At 38.4% G+C, this 21,293-nt stretch overlaps 1 protein-coding gene across 3 annotated transcripts in view; it reads left to right on the top strand.

The window, feature by feature from the left end:
• atrn (attractin) overlaps positions 1 to 21,293 on the top strand; it is a 57,452-nt gene that overhangs the window by 18,199 nt on the left and 17,960 nt on the right. For 2 of the 3 annotated variants that reach the window (XM_077730627.1, XM_077730626.1), the window contains exons 11-24: positions 240 to 324; positions 2,235 to 2,443; positions 4,055 to 4,176; positions 4,273 to 4,411; positions 4,759 to 4,940; positions 6,223 to 6,691; positions 7,994 to 8,239; positions 8,318 to 8,455; positions 8,528 to 8,621; positions 11,243 to 11,295; positions 14,782 to 14,876; positions 14,953 to 15,031; positions 15,721 to 15,878; positions 20,065 to 20,126. In XM_077730627.1, the coding sequence (XP_077586753.1) occupies positions 240 to 324; positions 2,235 to 2,443; positions 4,055 to 4,176; positions 4,273 to 4,411; positions 4,759 to 4,940; positions 6,223 to 6,691; positions 7,994 to 8,239; positions 8,318 to 8,455; positions 8,528 to 8,621; positions 11,243 to 11,295; positions 14,782 to 14,876; positions 14,953 to 15,031; positions 15,721 to 15,878; positions 20,065 to 20,126 (2,131 nt within the window). The remainder of the gene's footprint in view (positions 1 to 239; positions 325 to 2,234; positions 2,444 to 4,054; positions 4,177 to 4,272; positions 4,412 to 4,758; positions 4,941 to 6,222; positions 6,692 to 7,993; positions 8,240 to 8,317; positions 8,456 to 8,527; positions 8,622 to 11,242; positions 11,296 to 14,781; positions 14,877 to 14,952; positions 15,032 to 15,720; positions 15,879 to 20,064; positions 20,127 to 21,293) is intronic. The other variant, XM_077730628.1, reaches the window with a different exon arrangement.

Here is a 21,293-nt window from a genome sequence, read left to right as displayed (position 1 = left end):
ATTGCACAGTGCCGCTACTCTAATATAGCAGAGGATTGTGGATGCAGCATCACATTTTTCTTCAATGGCATTGACGGCAATTGACTGAAGCATAATTGTTGAACAAACATTATGGATTTTTAAAAATTTCTTATTAATCTTACTTTGGAAATGTAATTTCAACTCTTTGTCGATAGCGCTGAAAAAGTGATTTTTTTCAGTAATTTTTAAAATTTTATTTATTCCTCTATTTCTTTCAGCATGCGATGAATGGACAACGCTCACCCGACCAGAACTCTTCAATGATGTAAACCGCTTCGGCCACTCGGCGGTCGCCAGTGATGGGTATGTTTAAAACTGATTGAATCAAATATTAATGCAGCATATGTTACTGTTGAGATTTTTTTTCTCTAAAAATGAGGTCAATGTGTGAATAATACATATATGGCATTAAGAGACGTATGAACGTGTCATGCAAACATGTTGAGATTCCTGTATGTACATGAATATTTTACCGCAGGGGGCCACAGGGACGGTGGTCGGCAGTTTTCTGGGTTAATGTCAGCAAACTGCCTTGCAAATTCATCATGCTGTCTCCCTGCATTTATCACATTATGTTGAATTTTCAACACCCTGACATCAAATTTTGTAACATCCTGAAACTGCTCTTAACTTTGTCATACAATAGTGAAACATAAAATCTTCCCATTTGGTATTATAATTTTGATATCTTGTCTAGAAACGTAAATAAGGAAAACCAGGAATTCCAGAATTAAAAAAAAGATATTGTTTCATTAATTTATTAATGCAGTTTTTAGTTGTCATAAGATCGATGTTAATTTTTAAATATCTGTTTGCAATCATTATAATTTTCATTTATTCTTGTTTCATTTCAGAGGGTTTTTGTTCATGCCTTTAAGTTTTCTTTTTTAGTGTCAAGATTTTTTTTAAATCGTGTACATTCACATAAACATTTTCTTCAAATTTGTATTCATTTCAAAATGGATATTTTCAGTTTTAAATTTTGTCTTCATTCATAATTTGTTTTAGCATGGATGGTTATCAATAATTTAAATTTGAGGCGTGTTCACATCCAGTCCATACCAAAATACAATGTATCTTATTTGGTTTGTTGTGGTGCCTTTTCCACACAGCAAATTTGAACAACACCTCCTTGTTCTGACAACTACCTTAACATTTTCCTACTTGTGGTGTTTACTTTGCCTTCCTCTTTTTCTGTATGTATCTTAATGTTGCATAGAACAAAACGATACAATATCCTTGCTATATGATGTCTGTCAGTAAACACTTCCAATATGGCGGTGACGTGGAACTCCCTAGTTGGCATATTAGTGTTTCTACTGTGTTGTTGTGTAGCGGTGAAGTCCCTCATTGTCTAGGAGTAGGGGGAACTTATGTTTTTTTTTTTTTTTTTATGTGGGCATATGGCTTTGAGAGAGCTGAGTACCGACCGATCGCATCATGTTGCCACACCGACGTCACCTCTATCGCCACTTTAATCATTTATTTTCATTAAATTCCCCTATGCATGTATACTCTTAATAACACTCATTGATTTGCAACAGCCTGACAATGTTTTTAAAAGACTTCAATGACTGTGTGTAATTTTAAAGTGTTGACATTTAAAAAAAAAACATAATTTTCATGATAGCATCTTCCTCAGTCACTTTTAATGTGAGTCACATCCTATTTTAATGACATAAATATTTCTGGTGCATGACCTTTGAAGGACCCCCGTCTGTATATTTTGCAAGATTAGGTGTGGGCTAATTAGCACTCAATTATTGGGGTCCTTTCGGTCACATCTCTTGGTGTCATCACTGAATCCACTGAAGCACTTTCAAATTAGTACACTTGTCGCGTGAAAAAAAAATGTCGTCTGCTGTTTTCACTAATTTTTCTCCCTTCTGAATCCTTCTATTTTAATACATCACGGGTTTCAACTGTGCCAAGGCAAATCACTATTCTTTTAATTAGACATTTTAAATTGTTATAGATCTCTGTGAGCCTTAGAATTTTTTTTTGTTATTAGTCCGAAAAAAATGACTATCACACTCGAGGTGCAAAAAGTAGAAATGTTCATTTTGCATACCACTTACCCACACGTGTCGCAGGGGGTGCTGGAGTCTGTCCTAGCCATCTAAGGGTACTAGGCGTAAGATCTGATATCCAACACAATCTAGAATGTTCATGGAACTCAAACAATTTAATTATAGCAATATTTTGTCTTGCAGGGTGATGTACGTGTTGGGAGGCTTCAACAGCCTTCTCCTAAATGACATGTTGGCGTACACGTCGCCACGCTGCTCAGGTTTCTCCAGCGCAGCCTTATGCGCTCAGGCTTCTCCTGGCCTGCACTGCCTGTGGAATGCCAGCCAGGCCGCCTGCATGTCCTGGGATGGAAACCCCGATGTTGTACCCACTTCCTGCAACACTAGATCATGTAGGTGGCTCCACCACAGAGGCCATCTTTGCAAAAGCAAGTTAAAAAAGTTGACTAAATAGTTGCTAATAAGGATAACAGATGAACCAGAGTTGCCCAAAGAATGCCATTAATGCCTACCATAGGATAGGAGAAAGATCGGTCCCTGACCTCCCGCACAAAATGGATTGAACGTCTGTCGCTGTCAATGGCACTGAAATGTGATAATTAAATTAAAATTGTGCCAGTGGAAATTGATCTGTGTCGATAGCATGTAGATATACAGTTGTGGTCAAAGGTTTACATACACTTGTGAAGAACATAATGTCATGGCTCTCTTGAGTTTCCAGTTATTTCTACAACTCTGATTTTTCCTCAATGGACTGATTGGAACAGATACTTCTTTGTCAAAAAAACAGTTGTGAAGTTTGGTTCTTTTATGAATGTATGATGGCTTAACAGAAAAAGTGATCAAATCCGCTGGGTCAAAAATATACATACAGCAACACAAATTAGCAATTTTGGTGACATAGAAAGTGTCAGTGAAATGTGCTTCATATCATGGACTCTTAACTTCTTGTGAGTGATTATGAGTGACTACAGCTGGTGACTCATAGAATGCAAACGCCCACAAACGCTACAATCAAATGTTTGATTTGAACAAGTCAGGAAAGTCACTTGGAGGCATTTAAAAGCAGTGCATGGCACCATTTGGTCACTGCCACAATCAGGAAGAAAACACAAGATATCTCCTGCTGCTGAGAGAAAATTGGTCATTAGGATGAAGATTCAACCGAGAATCACCAAAAACCAGATCTGCCAAGAATTAGAAGCTGCCGGAACACAGGTGTCAGTGTCCACAGTCAAGCGTATTTTGCATCTCCATGGACTGAGAGGCTTGCTCCAAAAGCGGCACCTTAAGGCCCGACTGAAGTTTGCTGCTGATCACATGGACAAAGATAAGACCATCTGGAGGAAAGTTCTGTGGTCGGAAGAAATAAAAATCGAGCTGTTTGGCCAAAATGCCTAGCAATTTGTTTTGAGGAGAAAAGGTGAGGCCTTTAACCCCAAGTACACCATGCCTACCGTCAAGCATGGTGGTGGTGGTATTATGCTGTGGGGCTGTTTTGCTGCCAATGGAACTGGTGCTTTACAGGGAGTAAATGGAGTGGCCAAAGATTCAACCAGAAGCTTGTGGATGGATACCAAAAGTGCCCAATTGTAGTGAAAATGGGACATGTTACCAAATATTAGCGCTGCTGTATGTATATTTTTGACCCAGCAGATTTGACCACTTTTATTCTCTTCACCCATAATAAAGTCATAAAAGAACCAAACTACATGAATGTTTTTTTTTTGTGTGACAAAGAAGTATCTGTTCCAATCACTCAGAGAAAAATCTGAGTTCTAGAAATAACTGGAAACTCAGGAGAGCCATGACATTATGTTCTTCACAAGTGTTGGTAAACTTTGAACAATGTTCCAGCTCATTCAAGGATACTTAATCTAATAGATGGTGTCCTTTAAATTACATATTTTTTATTTCTGTATCCAAGTTTCACGTCTACCTGCGGAAGTGCGTTTGTTTTCGGTCCAGATGATGAAATTTATTAACACGCATTGTTTTCCTAGATGCCGACAATGAGCGCTGCGACCAGTACACAGACTGTTATAGTTGCACTGCAAACACCAACGGCTGCCAGTGGTGCTCGGTGCAGTGCCTTTCCTTGGGGAGCAACTGTACCTCTGCATCGGTAACCATCGCCAAACCGTCAGCGCCATTGTAGCGCCCTTGTATTGACCCCCCCTCCCACGCACACACACACACAAACACAACAAACACACACAAGGGTCCTGTGGTGGACTTTGACAGCTGTCCAAAAGACATCCCGTCCTACGTGTGCAACAAAAAGACCAGCTGTAAGAGCTGCGCCGAAGACCAGAACTGCCAATGGGAACTGCGCAACCAGGAGTGCATATCGTTACCAGGTAAATGTGTCCTTGCTGGTCAACCAAAACGTGTCGGCAATGCAGATCCAAATTATTCTCAGTCTCATGTTGTCGCCAAAAGTCTAAGACACGTTATAGCGGGGGTCGGGAACCTAAAAAAAATGATTCCCATCTTTCCTCATTAAGATAATTTTGTTTATACCCTTCATGTACTTTAGTTATGAGCAATTGAACATCACAAACAACATTGTTTATTCCTTTTTGGTGGTGAATGAGTTATGATCCATTTGTTGTCTATCACTGTCATTAGCAGTGAATGAATTAAACTTACTTAAAATCCGGAACATGGAGCACTAATAAACTGAAATAGGTGTGTGTCTTTACAGAGAATGTTTGTGGCGAGAGCTGGCACCTGGTTGGCAACTCGTGCCTTAAGTTCCTGACGGCCAAAGACTCCTACGATAACGCCAAGCTGGCGTGCCGCAGCCAGAATGCCGTGCTGGCATCTCTTACCACTCAGAAGAAGGTGGACTTTGTCCTGAAAGAGCTGCAAATCATGAGCGTGGAGGTAAAAGTCACATAGTAGGCTTCATTGTAGCTCCAATTCTTGACACGATCAATCAATCCTAGAATTGGAGTGAAACTGCAAAGCGTGATTGGGATTGCTTTTGACCGACATGGAGGTCTTTACTTTGTTTACCGACCGGCATGAAGGATCCACAGAAATTGATTTGGAGAAGGGAAAGGTTTGCCGATAGTGCGCTTTCATGGCCATGAAATTGACGTTCAGAAAAAGTTTCCTGTGGTGTGGTTTCTTGTTGTTGTTTTGATTGTTATCAGAGGAAACTAAGGTTATTTTTGTGCATGGCTGAAATGTTCCCATATGTCTTTATAAAAAGTGCTTCTGCGATGAAAGAGTGCAGCATTTTACTCTTTCAGTGCTATTAACAACAATAGACGTCCAATCGTGGCTCTTTTCACACTTGTGCTGTGGTATTAATTTTTTTTTATTTTTTTAGATTAATTCATTTGAAGTTGGGGCAGTGAATGAACACATGTTGATTCGCTACCAACCATCCCATCTGTATTCCCGTCACTGGTAGCCAATTAATTAATATTTCACCAAATTTGAAATTTGTATGTTTTGGCTCGTCAACCATGTTACCAAATGAATTTGATTTTAGCCAATCAGAATCCGTGAAGTAGTGAAATCGTGAAAAGTAGACCAAGTTATAGCGAGAGATCATTGTAATTGATGTTCCAGTCATTAAACTGACGTAAACTTGGAACCAAGTTTTGTTTTGGTGAAAAGGTTTTCACCTTGATCGACTGCGTGTTTTTGCCTGTAAACAGTGCCCCTCGGTTGGCCACAACAGCAGTCAGTGCAAACCACTAGAAGATTTGTAGTTGTAGTATTTTCATCCAAAAACGCCCGAAAACAACCATAATGAGTCACGCCAAATGGCAAGGCAGGGCCACGCTCATCATGCCGCCTCAACGTCCCTTATTTTTGCCTTTTTATAACAACATTAAGTTTTGCTTGAAAACCACATGGTTGGCCAGGACAAGGCTGACGGAAAGAGGCGTGCACATGCTGTCATCAGGACTACTGGAAGTGGCATCGGCCAGAATTAATGATGCGTAAAAAAAATAAAAATAAAATAAAAAGGACAACAAAGAGGATTTGCATTAATGCCATTATTAATGTTTATCTGACAGCAGTATAGTAAATTACACAAATAGTAAAGTGAATCTATAGCGCACAATGATTCATTTGTCTTTAGAAACATTAAAAAGCCCTAAAAGTATATAAGTTGAATTTAAAAGATTTTGTTTTCACTGCTTTTTAGCACAAAGCGATGGTGACTCCCTGGGTGGGCCTTCGCAAGATCAATGTGTCGTACTGGTGCTGGGAAGACATGTCCCCGTTCACCAACACGTCACTGCAGTGGCTGCCGGGAGAACCCAGTGATGCTGGCTTCTGCGGCTACCTGGCTGAAGCTGCCTCCAGCGGGCTCAAGGCTCAGACCTGCATCAGCCCCGTCAACGGAAGCCTCTGCGAGCGCCCAGGTGGGTACGAAAGCCGCCCAACTGACCCTCCCCTCGGCACGCTCACATACTGTTTTACCACAGCCAACTACAGCGCCAAACAGTGCCGCACGCCCTGTGCCATGCGTGCCACCTGTGGTGAGTGCACCAGCAGCAGCACCGACTGCATGTGGTGCAGCAACATGAAGCAATGCGTGGAGTCCAACGCCTACGTGGCGTCCTTCCCTTACGGCCAGTGCATGGAGTGGTACACCTTGAGCACCTGTCCGCGTAAGTCAACTTTGTCAATTGTTTGAAAACGTTGCCGCCTACGGATTTTACATTTAATCCAGCTGTCATAAAACTGTTTTGTTGCATCTTCAATCAGTGTTTAAACGAGGAATGTCAAACTCGATTCTCGAGGGCCATATTGTCATAGGACCACTATGTCTGTGTCTCGATTATTCATTGAATAATCGATAACCAAATGAATCCACATCTAATATCAATGAATTGGTTAAAACAAAGTTAATCTAAAACATTTTGAGCCTCTTAACGGCTAATGTGCTTATATTTTTCTTTTTGTTTACATTTTTTAAGAAAAATTGGGGAAGAAAACAGTAAATATCTTAATATAAATTTTATTCTTTAAAAATTTGTTTAAAAAGAAATATAATTGTTCCCATTTTAATTTTTTTGATCAATTCACATTTTTCATCAAAATTATAACAGGGAAAACCTACATTTTACTATTTATTTAATGTAAATGATTCAAATTCTATGAAAATTAAAATAGTAAAACTTAATACAAAAAAGGGGACAATATTTAATTGATCAAAAAAACTAGAAAGTGAAAGTAAGAAATGAAAATGAAATGATATATAGTTTGCACTGTGGCTTTGAATGCTCTGTTGACTCCAACATCTAGCAACAGGATTTCTTTTGTAAATACAGCCGAAATGACGGCGAGCACCAATATAGTGTGCTCGCCGTCATACTGGGTGTATTAAGAACTCTATTTCCCAGCAGTCACTACGCAGTACTTTATCTACAAGCAAATGGTAGTCTGGGGCTGCTTGCCGTAGTTGTCCTATCGACTGATTTATTTTATCTTATTGTGATAACAATTTTAGTATTTGGTCCATATATAAAGCACACTGGATTATGAGGCACCCTGTCTGTTTTGGAGAAAATTTAAGACTTATGTGCCCCTTATAGTCGTGAAAATACGGTAAATTTATTTCACAGGAAAAATGACGTAAATACATAATTTAATTTCATTTTGCCCGACAAATTGATGTAGTGAACTGCATTTGAGTAACACGTGTCACCCTAGTTTTGTTACGTTTACTAGTGTGTTTTGCGTCGTTTACACCGAAATATGGGGAACCGGACACAGGAATGAGAGTGCATTAATGTGAACTTAAATAGTACATTTGTGCTCAAAAAATAAAATCTTGAATACCAAAAGCCAGGGAAAGGGACAAAGCAACAACTTAAACAAACCCTCTTTTTTGTCCACTAAAATGTGTTATAGCAACAGAAAAACTGTCAATGACAATGAAACTATTGATTGTGAATTGTGTGGAACAGCGGAGAACTGTTCAGGCTACCGCACTTGCGGCCAGTGTCTGGAACACCCAGGCTGCGGATGGTGCACAGATGCCAGCAACACAGGCAAAGGCCAATGCATGGAGGGTTCATACCGAGGCCCCTTCCAGACCTCGGTGCCAGCGCCGTCCACCCTGCCAGGCCTGCCCTCCGACCCGCCTCCCGCCCTTAACGCTAGCATGTGCCCCGCCGAGGCCTTCTACAACTGGTCCTTCATTCACTGCCCAGGTTAGCCTAAAACCCCTTCTAATACCACAATGAAACATGCACAGAATTTTCAAGTTGCACTTGCCCTCCTCCCTTCAGCGTGTCAGTGCAACGGTCACAGCCGCTGCGTCAATCAGAGCGTCTGCGAAAAATGCGAAGACCTGACCACTGGACGTCACTGCGAGAGCTGCGTCTCGGGTTTTTACGGTGACCCGACCAATGGCGGCGGCTGCCAACGTCAGTAGACCGCTCTTAAAAAGGCACATTTTATTCTTCACCCATTAACTGCACCTTTTTTCTTTGCCACAGCGTGCAAGTGTAACGGGCATGCCAGCATGTGTAACCCCAGCAATGGCAAATGTTTCTGTACAACCAAAGGCGTCAAAGGAGACCGCTGCCATCTGTAAGTTCTTCTCTGGCGTCATTGTTAATAGACATTCAATAAATTTGGACTGCAATATTTTAGCACTCTCTTTAACATGATAATTTTCACACATTTACATAATAAACTCCACGTTTTAGAATTATCAAAATATTTTCGCATTACAGCATGATGGATATCCATTATAACAATATACATTTTTACTTTCAGTTTGTAATATGAAAACTTTCACATTTGCACATGAGGAATTTCTTATTTTAGTTGGATAAGTTTCTATTTGTACCATGACATTTTTTTGCTTCTCAACTTGACAGCTTTCACATCTTCACATCATTAATTTAACATTCTTGGCTGATAAGTGAGTAAACTTTGTACATTTAGTGCTTTTTACAGAAAAGCAGTAGTTGCTACTTTCTCCAAGTTCAAATGGATTGGATGTCTTGCTATAATACACAGAAAAAGTATAATTTAGCGAATGATTTTTTTATTTTAACAATTTACTTAATGCAGTCAAAATGTTTTTTTCTTTTGTGATTTTAAACAGGTATGTTATTTTGCGTTAGTTTTATCCATCTAATTACCATCTGTTAGACTGAAACAGTTATTATTTAAATGTTTAATAACTGGATTTTAAGAAGCCCATCCTGGTATTTCAATTCAACACCACCATTGCGAAACACATTTTTTCTACACTCCAGTCGGTAAACTTAGCATCTTTGCTATTATCAAACAACCATACTTTATATGCAAGCACTCACCAATAACAATGCATGATGAGTAATAGGCATACCTTACCTTAATATGAACAAAACTGGAAAAAAAGATTGAGTGGGTTCCTTCACAATTGTGTTTGAATGGCTTTTTGTGCCTAGTAAGAATTCGAAAAATATCCCTAACATTTGTGTAGTGTACTCGTGTTTCTTTTGTATTACGTATAAAAAAGTTCTAAAAAATGTCAAAATCCATGCTGGGAAAAAAAAAATGGGGGGAGTAAGGGTTCGGCTTCTTTGGCACTGACTTGGGTTGCACTTAGCGCTGAAGAACCAATATTTCACCGTAGAAGAATGACACCCAAATAATATAAAAGTCCAAGAAAGACGACGTCTTGCCATTTCCTGGTTTATTCGTATTATATTTCAAATCGTGTGGAGAAACACTACACCGAGCTTATTCCAGCTTTGTTTGAATTTTGAATCGTCCTTGAAAATGCCTCCTAAGTGGCAATGAACCCAAGAAAGAATGAGACATGATCACAGTGACCAAAAAAGTGACGTTGCTATGCTGAAGACGCAGCACGGCATTGCGGCATAAATCAAATGAATTTAACGTGTTTTACCAAGAAAGAAGTAGCGAACATTCGTAAGACGGCTACAAATATCCTTTTCCGAGGGCCCTAGGCTAGTGGGAACCCTTTATGCCGTAGATACGGCTGTGAAGCTGACATGATGAGTTTTTTTTCTGCTTCGTACTTCGAGCTGGGCGATAAAAGAACAATGTTAAATATCATGAAATAATTTTTGTCAACGATATAATGAAAAAGTTGATAAAAATTCAATAATTTTAAACTGTAATTACACCACCCGGACTCTACAGAGAAGGGGCGCTGTTGCGCGATGAACGCTAGTTCCAGACCAACGAGAAGAGGAGGATGACAATGTGTTTTTTGCATGTTAGCAATAGAGACTAACACAGAGCATAAATGTTAATGGAGAATAACATGGCCAAAATAAGCCATTTCAAGATGTAATACAACACCGAGCCGGCCCACTAAAAGATCCAAGTGAATTCTCCCTGCCGTTTTCTTTTTTTTTCTTTTCCTGTGCCTAGAGCAGCCTTATTGAAAACGTCCTTAACCCACTGTCCTTTTTTGAGGACAACCTGTAATATTTTTCTTACTAACACACTTGAATCAAATAATTGGGATCGGTATCAAGCTTCTGGACAGCCTGCTGATGAATTGGTCATTTGATTCAAGTATGTTGGAGGAGGCCGATATGGAAAATAGACTGGATAGCAGCTCTCAAGGACCCCTGCTCTAAATTGTCCATAAGGGTGGGTGTTTGAATGGCTGTCTGAATCATAGTGTCCTGCGATTGGCTGGCGACTAATTCAGGATGTACTCTGTCTACCCCCGTAGTTAATTAGGATAGGCTCTGGCAGCTCCGTGACCCTCGTTAGGATAAGCAGTAGAGAAAACAAATGAATGAAATAAGATGTATAATTAATGAATGAATTTTAATTTGACAGTATGTACTGTCATTCTGTTTTCTGTTATGTTGTGTTTTATGTGGTTGTCTTAACAATTTCTTCTATTGTGGCACAAATTCATACCTCCCCGTGGTCCACACTGCATTTTTGTCACGCGTGGCCATTAAATAAGTGCCACGGTAGGCACCATTTCAAGGCCCAGCTTGATTTTTGCCGGCCACACGCTGAGAAAAGCTCGCTGGCGCACAGCGGGTCGGACATTACACATCTGTTCATTAACGCCCGTAGACGGATTGTGATTACTTTTTAACACACACTGAACAAATACTGTTCATGCTCATCTTTTGTTTTTTGCTTCAGTGGAGCAGAACAAAGTAACCATGATTTTAATGTATCCCTTAACTTGGGTGTTTACTTTTGATTTTGTTTTCCAGTTGTGAGCTGGAGAACCGTTACCAAGGCAACCCGCTCAAAGGCACTTGCTACTGTAAGTACCGTTCAAACCAACCATCATTAATTATGGAATTTCAATTAATTTGGTTGAAAAAGACAATATATCAAGTAAAAACAGTGGTGCAAATAAGTATTTAGTCGTATGAATGAATTGTGTTTAAGGTTTTTGGTAAAAAAAAATTGTCTTATCGTCAAAGGATCTGAAATTACCCAATTGTGCAAGTTCTCCGACTTGAAAAGATTAGAAAGGCCTATAATTGTCAACATTGGTAAACCTCAACAATGAGAGACGAATGTGGAAAAAAAACAGAAAATCAGATTGCTTGATTTTTCAAGGATTTATTTCCAAATTAGAGTGGAGAATAAGTATTTGGTCACCTACAATCAAGCAAGATTTCTGGCTGTTAAAGAGGTCTAACTTCTTCTAACGAGGTCTAATGCGATCTCCACTCGTTACCTGTATGAATAGCATCTGTTTTAACTCTATCGGAATAAAAGACACCTGTCCACACCATCAGTCTCTCACACCAAACTCCACTATGGCCAAGACCAAAGAGCTGACAAAGGACACCAGAGACAAAATTATAGACCTGCACCAGGCTATGAAGACTGAATCTGCAACAGGTAAAACGCTTGGTGTAAAGACATTAACTGAGCGAGCAATTATTAGAAAATGGAAGACATACAAGACCACTGATAATCTCCCTCGATCTGGGGCTCCATGCAAGATCTCACCCTGTGGTGTCAAAATGATAACAGGAACGGTGAGCAAAAAATCCCAGGACCACACGGGGGGACCTAGTGAATGACCTGCAGAGGGTAACAAAGGCTACTTTTAGTAACACAATGCGCAATACTGAATTGCATCCGAAGAACAGCATACCCACTGTGAAGCATGGGGGTGGAAACATCATGCTTTGGGGCTATTTTTCTGCAAAGGGACTAGGACAACTGATCTGTGTAAAGGAGAGAATGAATGATGCCATGAATCGAGAGATTTTGAGTGAAAATCTCCTTCCGTATAACAGTGATCCCAAACACACAGCCAGGGCAACGAAGGAGTGGCTTCTTAAGAAAACTTTCAAGGTCCTGGAGTGCCCGAACTAGTCTCCAGATCTCAAACCCATAGAAAATCTGTGGTGGGAGTTGAAAGTCTGTGTTGCCCATCGGTAGCCCAAAACACTGTTCTATAGATCTGCATGGAAGAATGGGCCAAAATACCAGCAACAGTGTGTGAAAAGCTTGTGAAGAGTTACAGAAAACGTTTGGTCTCCATTATTGCCAATAAAGGGTACATAACAAAATATTGAGATAAACTTTTGGTATTTGGTATTCATTTTTTCTCCACATTCTGTCTTTCATGGTTGAGGTTGCCAACATGGGTAAATATTGACAATTACAGAATCTCTCTACACTTTTAAAGTACAATAACTTGCACAATTGGTGTTTGACTGAATACTTATTTGCCACACTGTATTTAGACACCTCATATCCTTTTGTAAGATGGTTTTATGTCAGATAAAAGAATGATTCTCAAAATATATGTACATGTTTTCTTGCACATTTGCACACTAACTAATGAAAATATCACAAGAATAAACTCAATTCTCTTTAGTTTATGGCCGATTTAACCTGACAAAGACTTTGATTTAACTTGGTGGTGTTCAAACTATTCCACAAAGAGCCACAGCATGTTCAGTTTCGCCAACACGGTAGTTATGTTACGCAGAATGTTGGTAGACCTCACATTATATTCAAATGAAAGGTCTATCAACATGTATGGGAGAGGGAGGGAACAGAAGTGAAAATTCACTACCGATTCATGCTCTAGATTAGAGCAGACATGCTAAATAATAGCCTAGCCAAGGAAACACAGAGACTGGATCAAATCTCCTTTTTATGTGATCTACCAATATTACCTTGGTGATCTACTGGTATAACACAATCGGTGTATTGAGCACTCTTCCTTTAACCCAGTGGTCTCAAACCGGTCATCAAAGGGCCGCAGTGGGTGCAGGTTTTCATTCCAACTCAACAAGGATACCTTTTGCAAGTGCAATCAGTTAATTAGAGTGAGGTGCTACTTATTTTAAAGACACCTGATTGGTTAAAATGTCGGCACTGGATCGGTTGGAACAAAAACCAGGACCCACTAACGGCCCTATGTGGAACCGGTTTGAGACCACTGCTTTAACCAATAAGGTGTTTTCAACGGAAGCCAGTGGCAGTAGCTCTGTCCACTCTTATTTGTTTTTCGTGTTTTACAGCCCCTCTTATCTTTTTTTAAATTACATTTTAATATTTCTTAATACATTCTTTTTTAGTTTCCTTTGTACTTTATACTTTTTACTTTAATGACTGATGAGTATGTTAATACTTTAGTTCTCTTTTTCTGTTTATGTTTCATATGTACTGTTAACGGATGCAGTTTTTTTTATATCTATCGTATCTTTCGCTGACCCGGCCCATCTGTCAAATTTTTAAAGTCAATGTGGCCCCCGGGCCGAAAAGTTTGCCCATCCCTGCTCTAGAGTATGCACAAATCTGACTTCATTTTACCTTATTTTCCACGTCTGTCCTGTCTCTCACTTCTCATTCTCATTCAAATGCATTTTCGGCTAAATGTGTCACTTGAGATAGTCAAGCTTCCATTTACATGCAATATTTTTCCATCAGAGAACTTGCTTACAACTTTCGCTTCGCTGCATCTTTGCAGAGGAGACCATTTTCACCCAATTTCACCGCTTGTTCTTCTATCTTCACATACTCCGACAGCCATTCCATCTTAAAAGAATCGCCTTCTTATTTACTTTGGCTTGTGGATTTCAGATACTAATATAATAAACAATAAACTAAACAGCAAAATAATACCAAAAAATTAAGTAAATACTATATTTCTTATAACTACATAAGTGTAGATTTGGGCCAATGTATATGTGAGAAGAAAAAGATCTTTCTCATTCCGAATGAGGCTGAAAGTCAATGGCATCTTTCTTCAACGTGCTTTTTTTCTAGGGTTGCCCTATTCTTTTTATAGCCTACCCTGGCAGCAGGTTTGCATCAAACAGGTTAGCCTGAGGATCCATGTACATAACAATCTTCGACAGTGACTTGAGTGTTCCAAGCAGGTGGCCATCATCGGCACTCCTTTCCAAAATATCAATCTCTCGCAGCGATTATAAGATTCATTTTACCGACACTTCACACCCATACTTCATCTTAAAGTGCTTACAGATTTCACAAAATATGACAGATTGCTTGGGGATGCGATCATACAATCATAATCATGACATTAGGGATGGACAATATGGCCTTAAACGGTCTCTTTCACAGATTTCTACATACAAATGAAATGATAGAATTCTGTCATTCAAAAATAAACTATCAAGACTCAAATAGAACCATATCTACTGAAATGGCACTAAAAAGTAATTTATATAACATTTTGAAATATTTACCAAATAGTATTTTCAAATTTGGATGTAACAGGAATATGTAATGCTGACTTTTGCTCTACCAGACACCTTACTGATCGACTACCAGTTCACCTTTAGCTTGTCTCAGGAAGATGACCGATATTACACAGCTATCAACTTTGTCGCTACACCCGAGGAGGTGAGTTGCAGACTTTTCGCTGTCTTGAGTGTCACTTGTTGCATAAGACTATTATTTCCATCTTTTTCCTCCTTAGCCAAATCGCGATTTAGACATGTTCATCAATGCGTCCAAGAACTTCAACTTGAACATTACATGGGCCTCCAGCTTTACAGGTAAGCGACTACCTTCGTTTTACATTTTCAAAATAAAGGGGTGATGTACTGAAATTCTAAATCATGGGAGCAACGAACCTCTTTTATATGCTACAGTCAGACCGAGTTGCGCGAAATGATTAATATATTAAATTCATTGCAGTTTCCACTACATACCTTTTGATGTGTTGTCGATGTCTGGGTAACCCCTGCCCAATTGTGTGTGTATATATGTATACGTATACATAGACATAGACATAGACATACACATAGACATAGACATAGACATAGACATAGACACAGACACAGACACAGACACAGACACAGACACGGATACGGATACGGATCCAGATACAGACACAGATACACATGCACACGTGTACACATATACCCACCGGGCTGAACCCTCGATCTCGGAACTGTGAGGCGGACGTTTCTACCACTTGTTCATCATGGCTCTAAATTTGATTTATAAATTAGTCAAAATGGATTGGATGTGGCGGACTAATTGAAAATGAATGAAGGATTGTACTGGATGTCTAGTGAGTTAAATGAGTGTACTATTTGGGTTAAAATAATCACAATTCATGTGAGAAAGGCTGAAATTCATAGCAGGAGGATGAAATAATCCCCACTTTTGGTAGTCTATCTTAATCAATGACACTGAAAGACTTAACAAAGTATTTTGTTTGTGTTGTGGACGGGTCCAGCTGGCACACAAAGTGGCGAGGAGGTTCCCATTGTGTCACGCAGCAACATCAGAGAATTCAAGAACAGCTTCTCCAACGAGAACTTTGACTTCCGCAACAGTCCTAACATCACTTTCTTTGTGTATGTCAGCAACTTCACCTGGCCTATCAAGATACAGGTGAGAAGTTTATTCGTGTCGCTCAATGACAGCAAAACAGCACAAGCTATTTTTCTATCTTCAGTTGAAAAATGATGATCCGTGGAGTAATTATTAAAATTATGGCAAAGATAATTATTATCCTTATTAGACTGGATCACATGGCTAAGAGCTTTTTATGTTTTGATTTTAAATGCAGAATGATTACATTAAAGAAAGTGAAATGATAATATTAAAAATAAATAATATATTATCAGATATGTAATACATTGATAATAATCATACCTGCGACCTTGAGGAAAAGATAAATGAATGAATGAATGAATAATACATTCATCATAACAATAAATGCAATTAATATTTTGATATGAATAAAAATTACCATGAAAAAACAAAGAAACCAATAAGTAATAACAATAATAATAATAATCAGACATAGGCTTTGTCATCGTCATTGACTCGACAAAAGCCTAATTGTCAAACTGAAAAATTAACCTGAGCTTTCCTATGATTTTCCTACTAAATCAATTACAAAAGAAAAGTAAACTGTATGCAAACTTAATGTTTGTATCTACTATACTCTGCAGCCATTGAATAACAACCACACCTGAAACAATGTACTATACAGAAATACAAACTAAAAAAAAAGACAACGTAATACAGTTGTCACATATTTTTGCACCTGAGTTGTCAAACTCACATTATAGATTGAACGATTATCGGCGCTGATATTTGGCAATTTGACATAAAGTAATGCCTTGACATCTGAGTGTCCAAACATCCAAGAATTTTGCGATACGAGGATATTTCAGAGCCAATTTGAGATGCGAGACAAATTTGAGATACGAGAATACCAGCTGGTTCCCGATGTGGCCGTCCGGGTGGCCGAGTATGCAAGAGTCTGCATATGAGAACAGCATCGCTCTGTTCTTCCCGCTGCTTCTCCCTCGCATAAAGATATTTATGAGCACTGGGACGTATAGGTTGCATTTTTTACTGGAGATAGCGTGACCCAGTAAATTTGTTCCAACCCTCTTAAAAAAGAAACCCAAAAAAGCAGGATATTGGATTGGAAAAAACATTTTTATTTGTTCTAATTTGCCATCTATTAACAAAGTAACAAATAACTAGTGGTTATGATGTTTAATAGTACTATTATTAGATGGATTTCACGAATAAGAAAGAGAGAGACAGAGAGACAGAGAGACAGAGAGACAGAGAGACAGAGAGACAGAGAGACAGAGAGACAGAGAGACAGAGAGACAGAGAGACAGAGAGACAGAGAGACAGAGAGACAGAGAGACAGAGTGACAGAGACAGACTTTTTGCACGGCAATGCACTCAGCATAACATAAACAAATTTATATGAACTCGGAATATGCTGCAGACACACTCAAAAATAAATTTAATCTAACCTTACGATTACACTAAACTAATTTTGTTTTAAACGTTGAAAAACCACCACTGTCGGATATCAAAAAAACACAAACGCCTGAACTGAAACAATGCTGTTAAATATGCAGATGCCAACTTAGTTTACAAAATCTTCGGTCATATAGCTCCTCCCCCACTGCAAGATTTTATACAAAAAAATCCAAAACATCAACACTGGCTGGCTCTAGAGGTGACTGTGTAGTGAGTGCTTCATACCTGGAAGTCAATACCAATTACGTATTTTCACGACTATAAAAGGCGCACTTAAAAGTCTTAAATTTTCTCCAAAATAGACAGTGCACCTTATAATACAGTGCGCCTTATAATACAGTGCGCCTTATATATGGAAAAAATGTCATTAATTGACGGTGCGCCTTATAATGCGGTGCCCCTTATAGTCGTGAAAATACGGTATTCCTCTTGTATTAGTGAGCAAGCTCAACCACCCGTACACCATAGTGCACGACAGACATTTACACGAGAGATTTGCGACCAGAAAGACAATGCCCATGTTGTTCTCAAAATCAGCTTCTCGCGTTTGCCACACCTGGCTGGCTATATGCTTGTATATCAAAATTAGTTTTGTATCTTAGGGTAAATATTTTCTCAAGTTTTACTCGTGTCTTAAATTGCTCATATGTCAGGGCACTCGTATGTCAAGGCATTACTGTAATTAATTTGAACTATACAACTTGAATATCGGATATATGTCAGAGACACTGGAGAATAAAATCCACACTTTTAGTGCATGTGGACTTTTTGTTTGAAGGCACTGCTTGTTTTGCGGCCCAACGTTTACCTTAAACTCATGAATAGGATTATTGTGTATGCTTGCCTTTCAATGCGTGTCTTCATGGTTTGCTCACCCAAGTGCTTTGCGTGCGGCCTCCAGTGGCGCGCCAATAATGAAGCACCGCCTTAAAGTTTTTTGCAATATTCCCAGTCCGGCATTTTTACAAGGCAGATCCTGTGATTGCATTTTTGGAATCGAAGATAATGTTTTGCATACAATCAGAGAAACACAATAACAAAATGGAAGGGTTTGATTATAACTACCACAGAAATTGACATTTGTAAGACCTTAAAATACGGGTAAGATTTATTTGTGTTGATATCTGCTATCCTATTGTAATGTGGCTTTGTGTTAAAAACAAAACAAAAAAAGAACTACATTGATGTAGAGAAATGGACTCATGAAACTTGAGCTTCAGAAAACATCTCAATGTTCACTGAAATATTTTTGATTTTTATGGATCAAACTTAAATGTGACCTCTCCCTATAGAGAAATCAATTTACAAAAATACATTTGAGATCTCTGGCTTGGGAATATAGTACGTGGAAGTAACCCCCAAAAAAGGAGCATTATCGTTTAGTAAAAATAATAATGACAAAAAAAACACATTGCAAAATTGTGTTCTTGTTGTGGTTGTGGTTGTTTATGCAAAATGGCAATAAATGAAGTACCAATCCATTTCAAATATAGAATGTAACCAAACTAATTATTGCATGAGAAAACATCCAAAAATGAAGACAATATTCCTACTTGTATAAAGAAGCCATAATTTTAGTGTTCTACTTCCTCTCTGTATGGAAAAACTGCCTTCACAATAAGCAACTGCACACACTGACAACTCGTGAGTCACCTTCGGGGGCTTTTGCTTGACGCCGCCACTGTAAGGCGCTGTGGTGTTAAGGTGTTCATGTGCGCTTGGCTTACGCTGAATAACTATTTGTTTGGGGGTTTGGGGTGGGTGTTGAGCTGTTCTTTAGCACAGTTTTATTGTTGCCATTGGCAACTCTGAACTCGCTGGCTTCCAACGCCCGTGATGGACAAATTAGGGTTGCTTTAACCCGGGCTGCACTCTAACGTTTTCAAATTACCACTTATAACACTGAAACCAAGGAAACACTACAGCGACCTCCCAATGGTTCTCATAACTTTAACGCTATTTAATAAATGAACATTGCTGGTCATTGAGGGTGATAATGTCCAATTCATTTGGTTTGAGTAGGCTGGCAGATATTTGATTTGTTAGTCTAATGCAGTGAATGGTTTCGAATATTTTTTCTTGTTTGACTAAATACCACAACACATACGCTGTAAACCTGATGAATGTAAAGTACTGTAATAGGTAGTTCATAAGTTAATATTGAATATTCTCAGATTTTTTTCTCAGTTTCAACTAAAAAAGAAGCAGAAAAAAACATTTATAATAATAATTTTTGGCTGTTATTCAAAAGTCTTTCAAATATAGGGAAAAACATGTCTTATTTATTTTCTACATTTTTAAAATTCAAAAGTAAAGGTAAATGTATATTTTATTTAGTATTTTGAATAAAATACAAGGAAAAATTCTCAGATATATTTTTTTGAAATATATTTTTCCACATTTTTAATTAAAAATTGTATTTTGTTCTAAATGTTGTGAATAACGATGGAAAATTATTCAATATTTTCTTGTTTTATTTATTTTTTAAGAAAAGTTTATCCATGTAAGTTTTAAAAACGGAAAATATAAAATATGAAATGTCTGTAATTCTTGATGAAAGCTGATTATCGTTGTATGGACGCAAATAAATATGATAATTCAATGCAGACATCTCAATGTAGATGGATTTGATGACCAATGGCAGTGAATGAGTTAAGAAGTTAGTCAGAAATTGCTTGTGTTGACCCAAGTCCAAATGAATTGGACATCTATCACTATCAATGGTAGCTAATTATAAATAACTGTGCCCTTGTGCTAATGTCATGTCGTATTTTGTCCACAGATTGCCTTCTCGCAGCACAGTAACTTCATGGACCTTGTTCAGTTCTTTGTCACCTTCTTCAGGTCAGCCAGCACCACAAAACAAAACACAATCTGCGTTTGCGTTCATTTGTGCTTGTGCGTCGCATGTTCCTCTCTGTGTGCGATCGTGTTTATTTCAAGGTTTATTGGTTGGTGTGACATCTCTTCAGGAAGTACTCTAATGTGTTATTGATTTTAAAAATGACTCTGAAAGATTGAATGCAGAGGCTTGTCCGCTGCACACTTACTTGATTGTGTGTATGCACTTGTACAATAAGTCGCCACACAATAGCGCACATGGGTAAACCTTAGTCAGATAAGCTTTTTAGGTACACAAGAACATTCTTACTCAATGTTCATCATGACAATGTATTTTCACATGTTTCAAATGAGCATTCATTTAAGGGTTTCAGTCACTTTTTGGGGTTCTGTGCAAGGATGAAGGTTTCGTGATTTTTGGACAAGGTTTGGTTGTAGGATGTGGTCGACCACAAAATATCTGCGATACCCCTATAGCAGAATTTACATCAAATTTCAATGCCTTCCATTGAAATCAAAACTGTCCGTGGAATACAGGGAGTAGTGCAGAATATCGTTTTTTTTTCTTCATTTTGATGCAGTCACCTCATTTATGGTGGCTGGGATGTGTCAAGCGAATTGGATTGGATTGAATAACTTTATTCATCCTGTACTCGGGAAATGTTATTTTGACGGTAACAAGAGGGTGAGAATGCAGATACAGGAAAGGCATAGTTACACATAGTTACAAGTTAGACAAGGCTGCAGAACAACAAAGCAGAAGCACAGAGTACAAAGCAAAGCAAAGTATATGGGATCATTAAGAATCATTAAATCAAATCATTAAGACAGAAATGCAGCAAAAACACAAAACGAGCAAGAGCGGACGGCGTTACCGCAAATATTTAACAATATAATCTTATAAAAAGGTCAAAAAATAAAACTTTTTTTAAATTTGTCCAGCAACAAACTAAGGTTGCAAACAAATTGTTTAAAAAATCTATCATGCATTAAAAAAACTTAAAAAAACAGCAAATTAACTCACTCAATGCAATAAATTGAGCTACAGTCATACCTCAACTTGCAATACAAGAGTAGTTTTTGCATTCAAATAAGAATGAAAAAGTGGATTATCTTACAATCGGGGTCTATACGTATTTACAATTCACAAGGCTACATTGCGCCAGATAT

Source organism: Stigmatopora nigra, chromosome 13 (assembly GCF_051989575.1).
Source record: "Stigmatopora nigra isolate UIUO_SnigA chromosome 13, RoL_Snig_1.1, whole genome shotgun sequence".
Classification (NCBI taxonomy): domain Eukaryota; kingdom Metazoa; phylum Chordata; class Actinopteri; order Syngnathiformes; family Syngnathidae; genus Stigmatopora; species Stigmatopora nigra.
The sequence above is the reverse complement of the archived record's forward strand: the minus strand, read 5'-3'. Positions and strand labels throughout refer to the sequence as shown.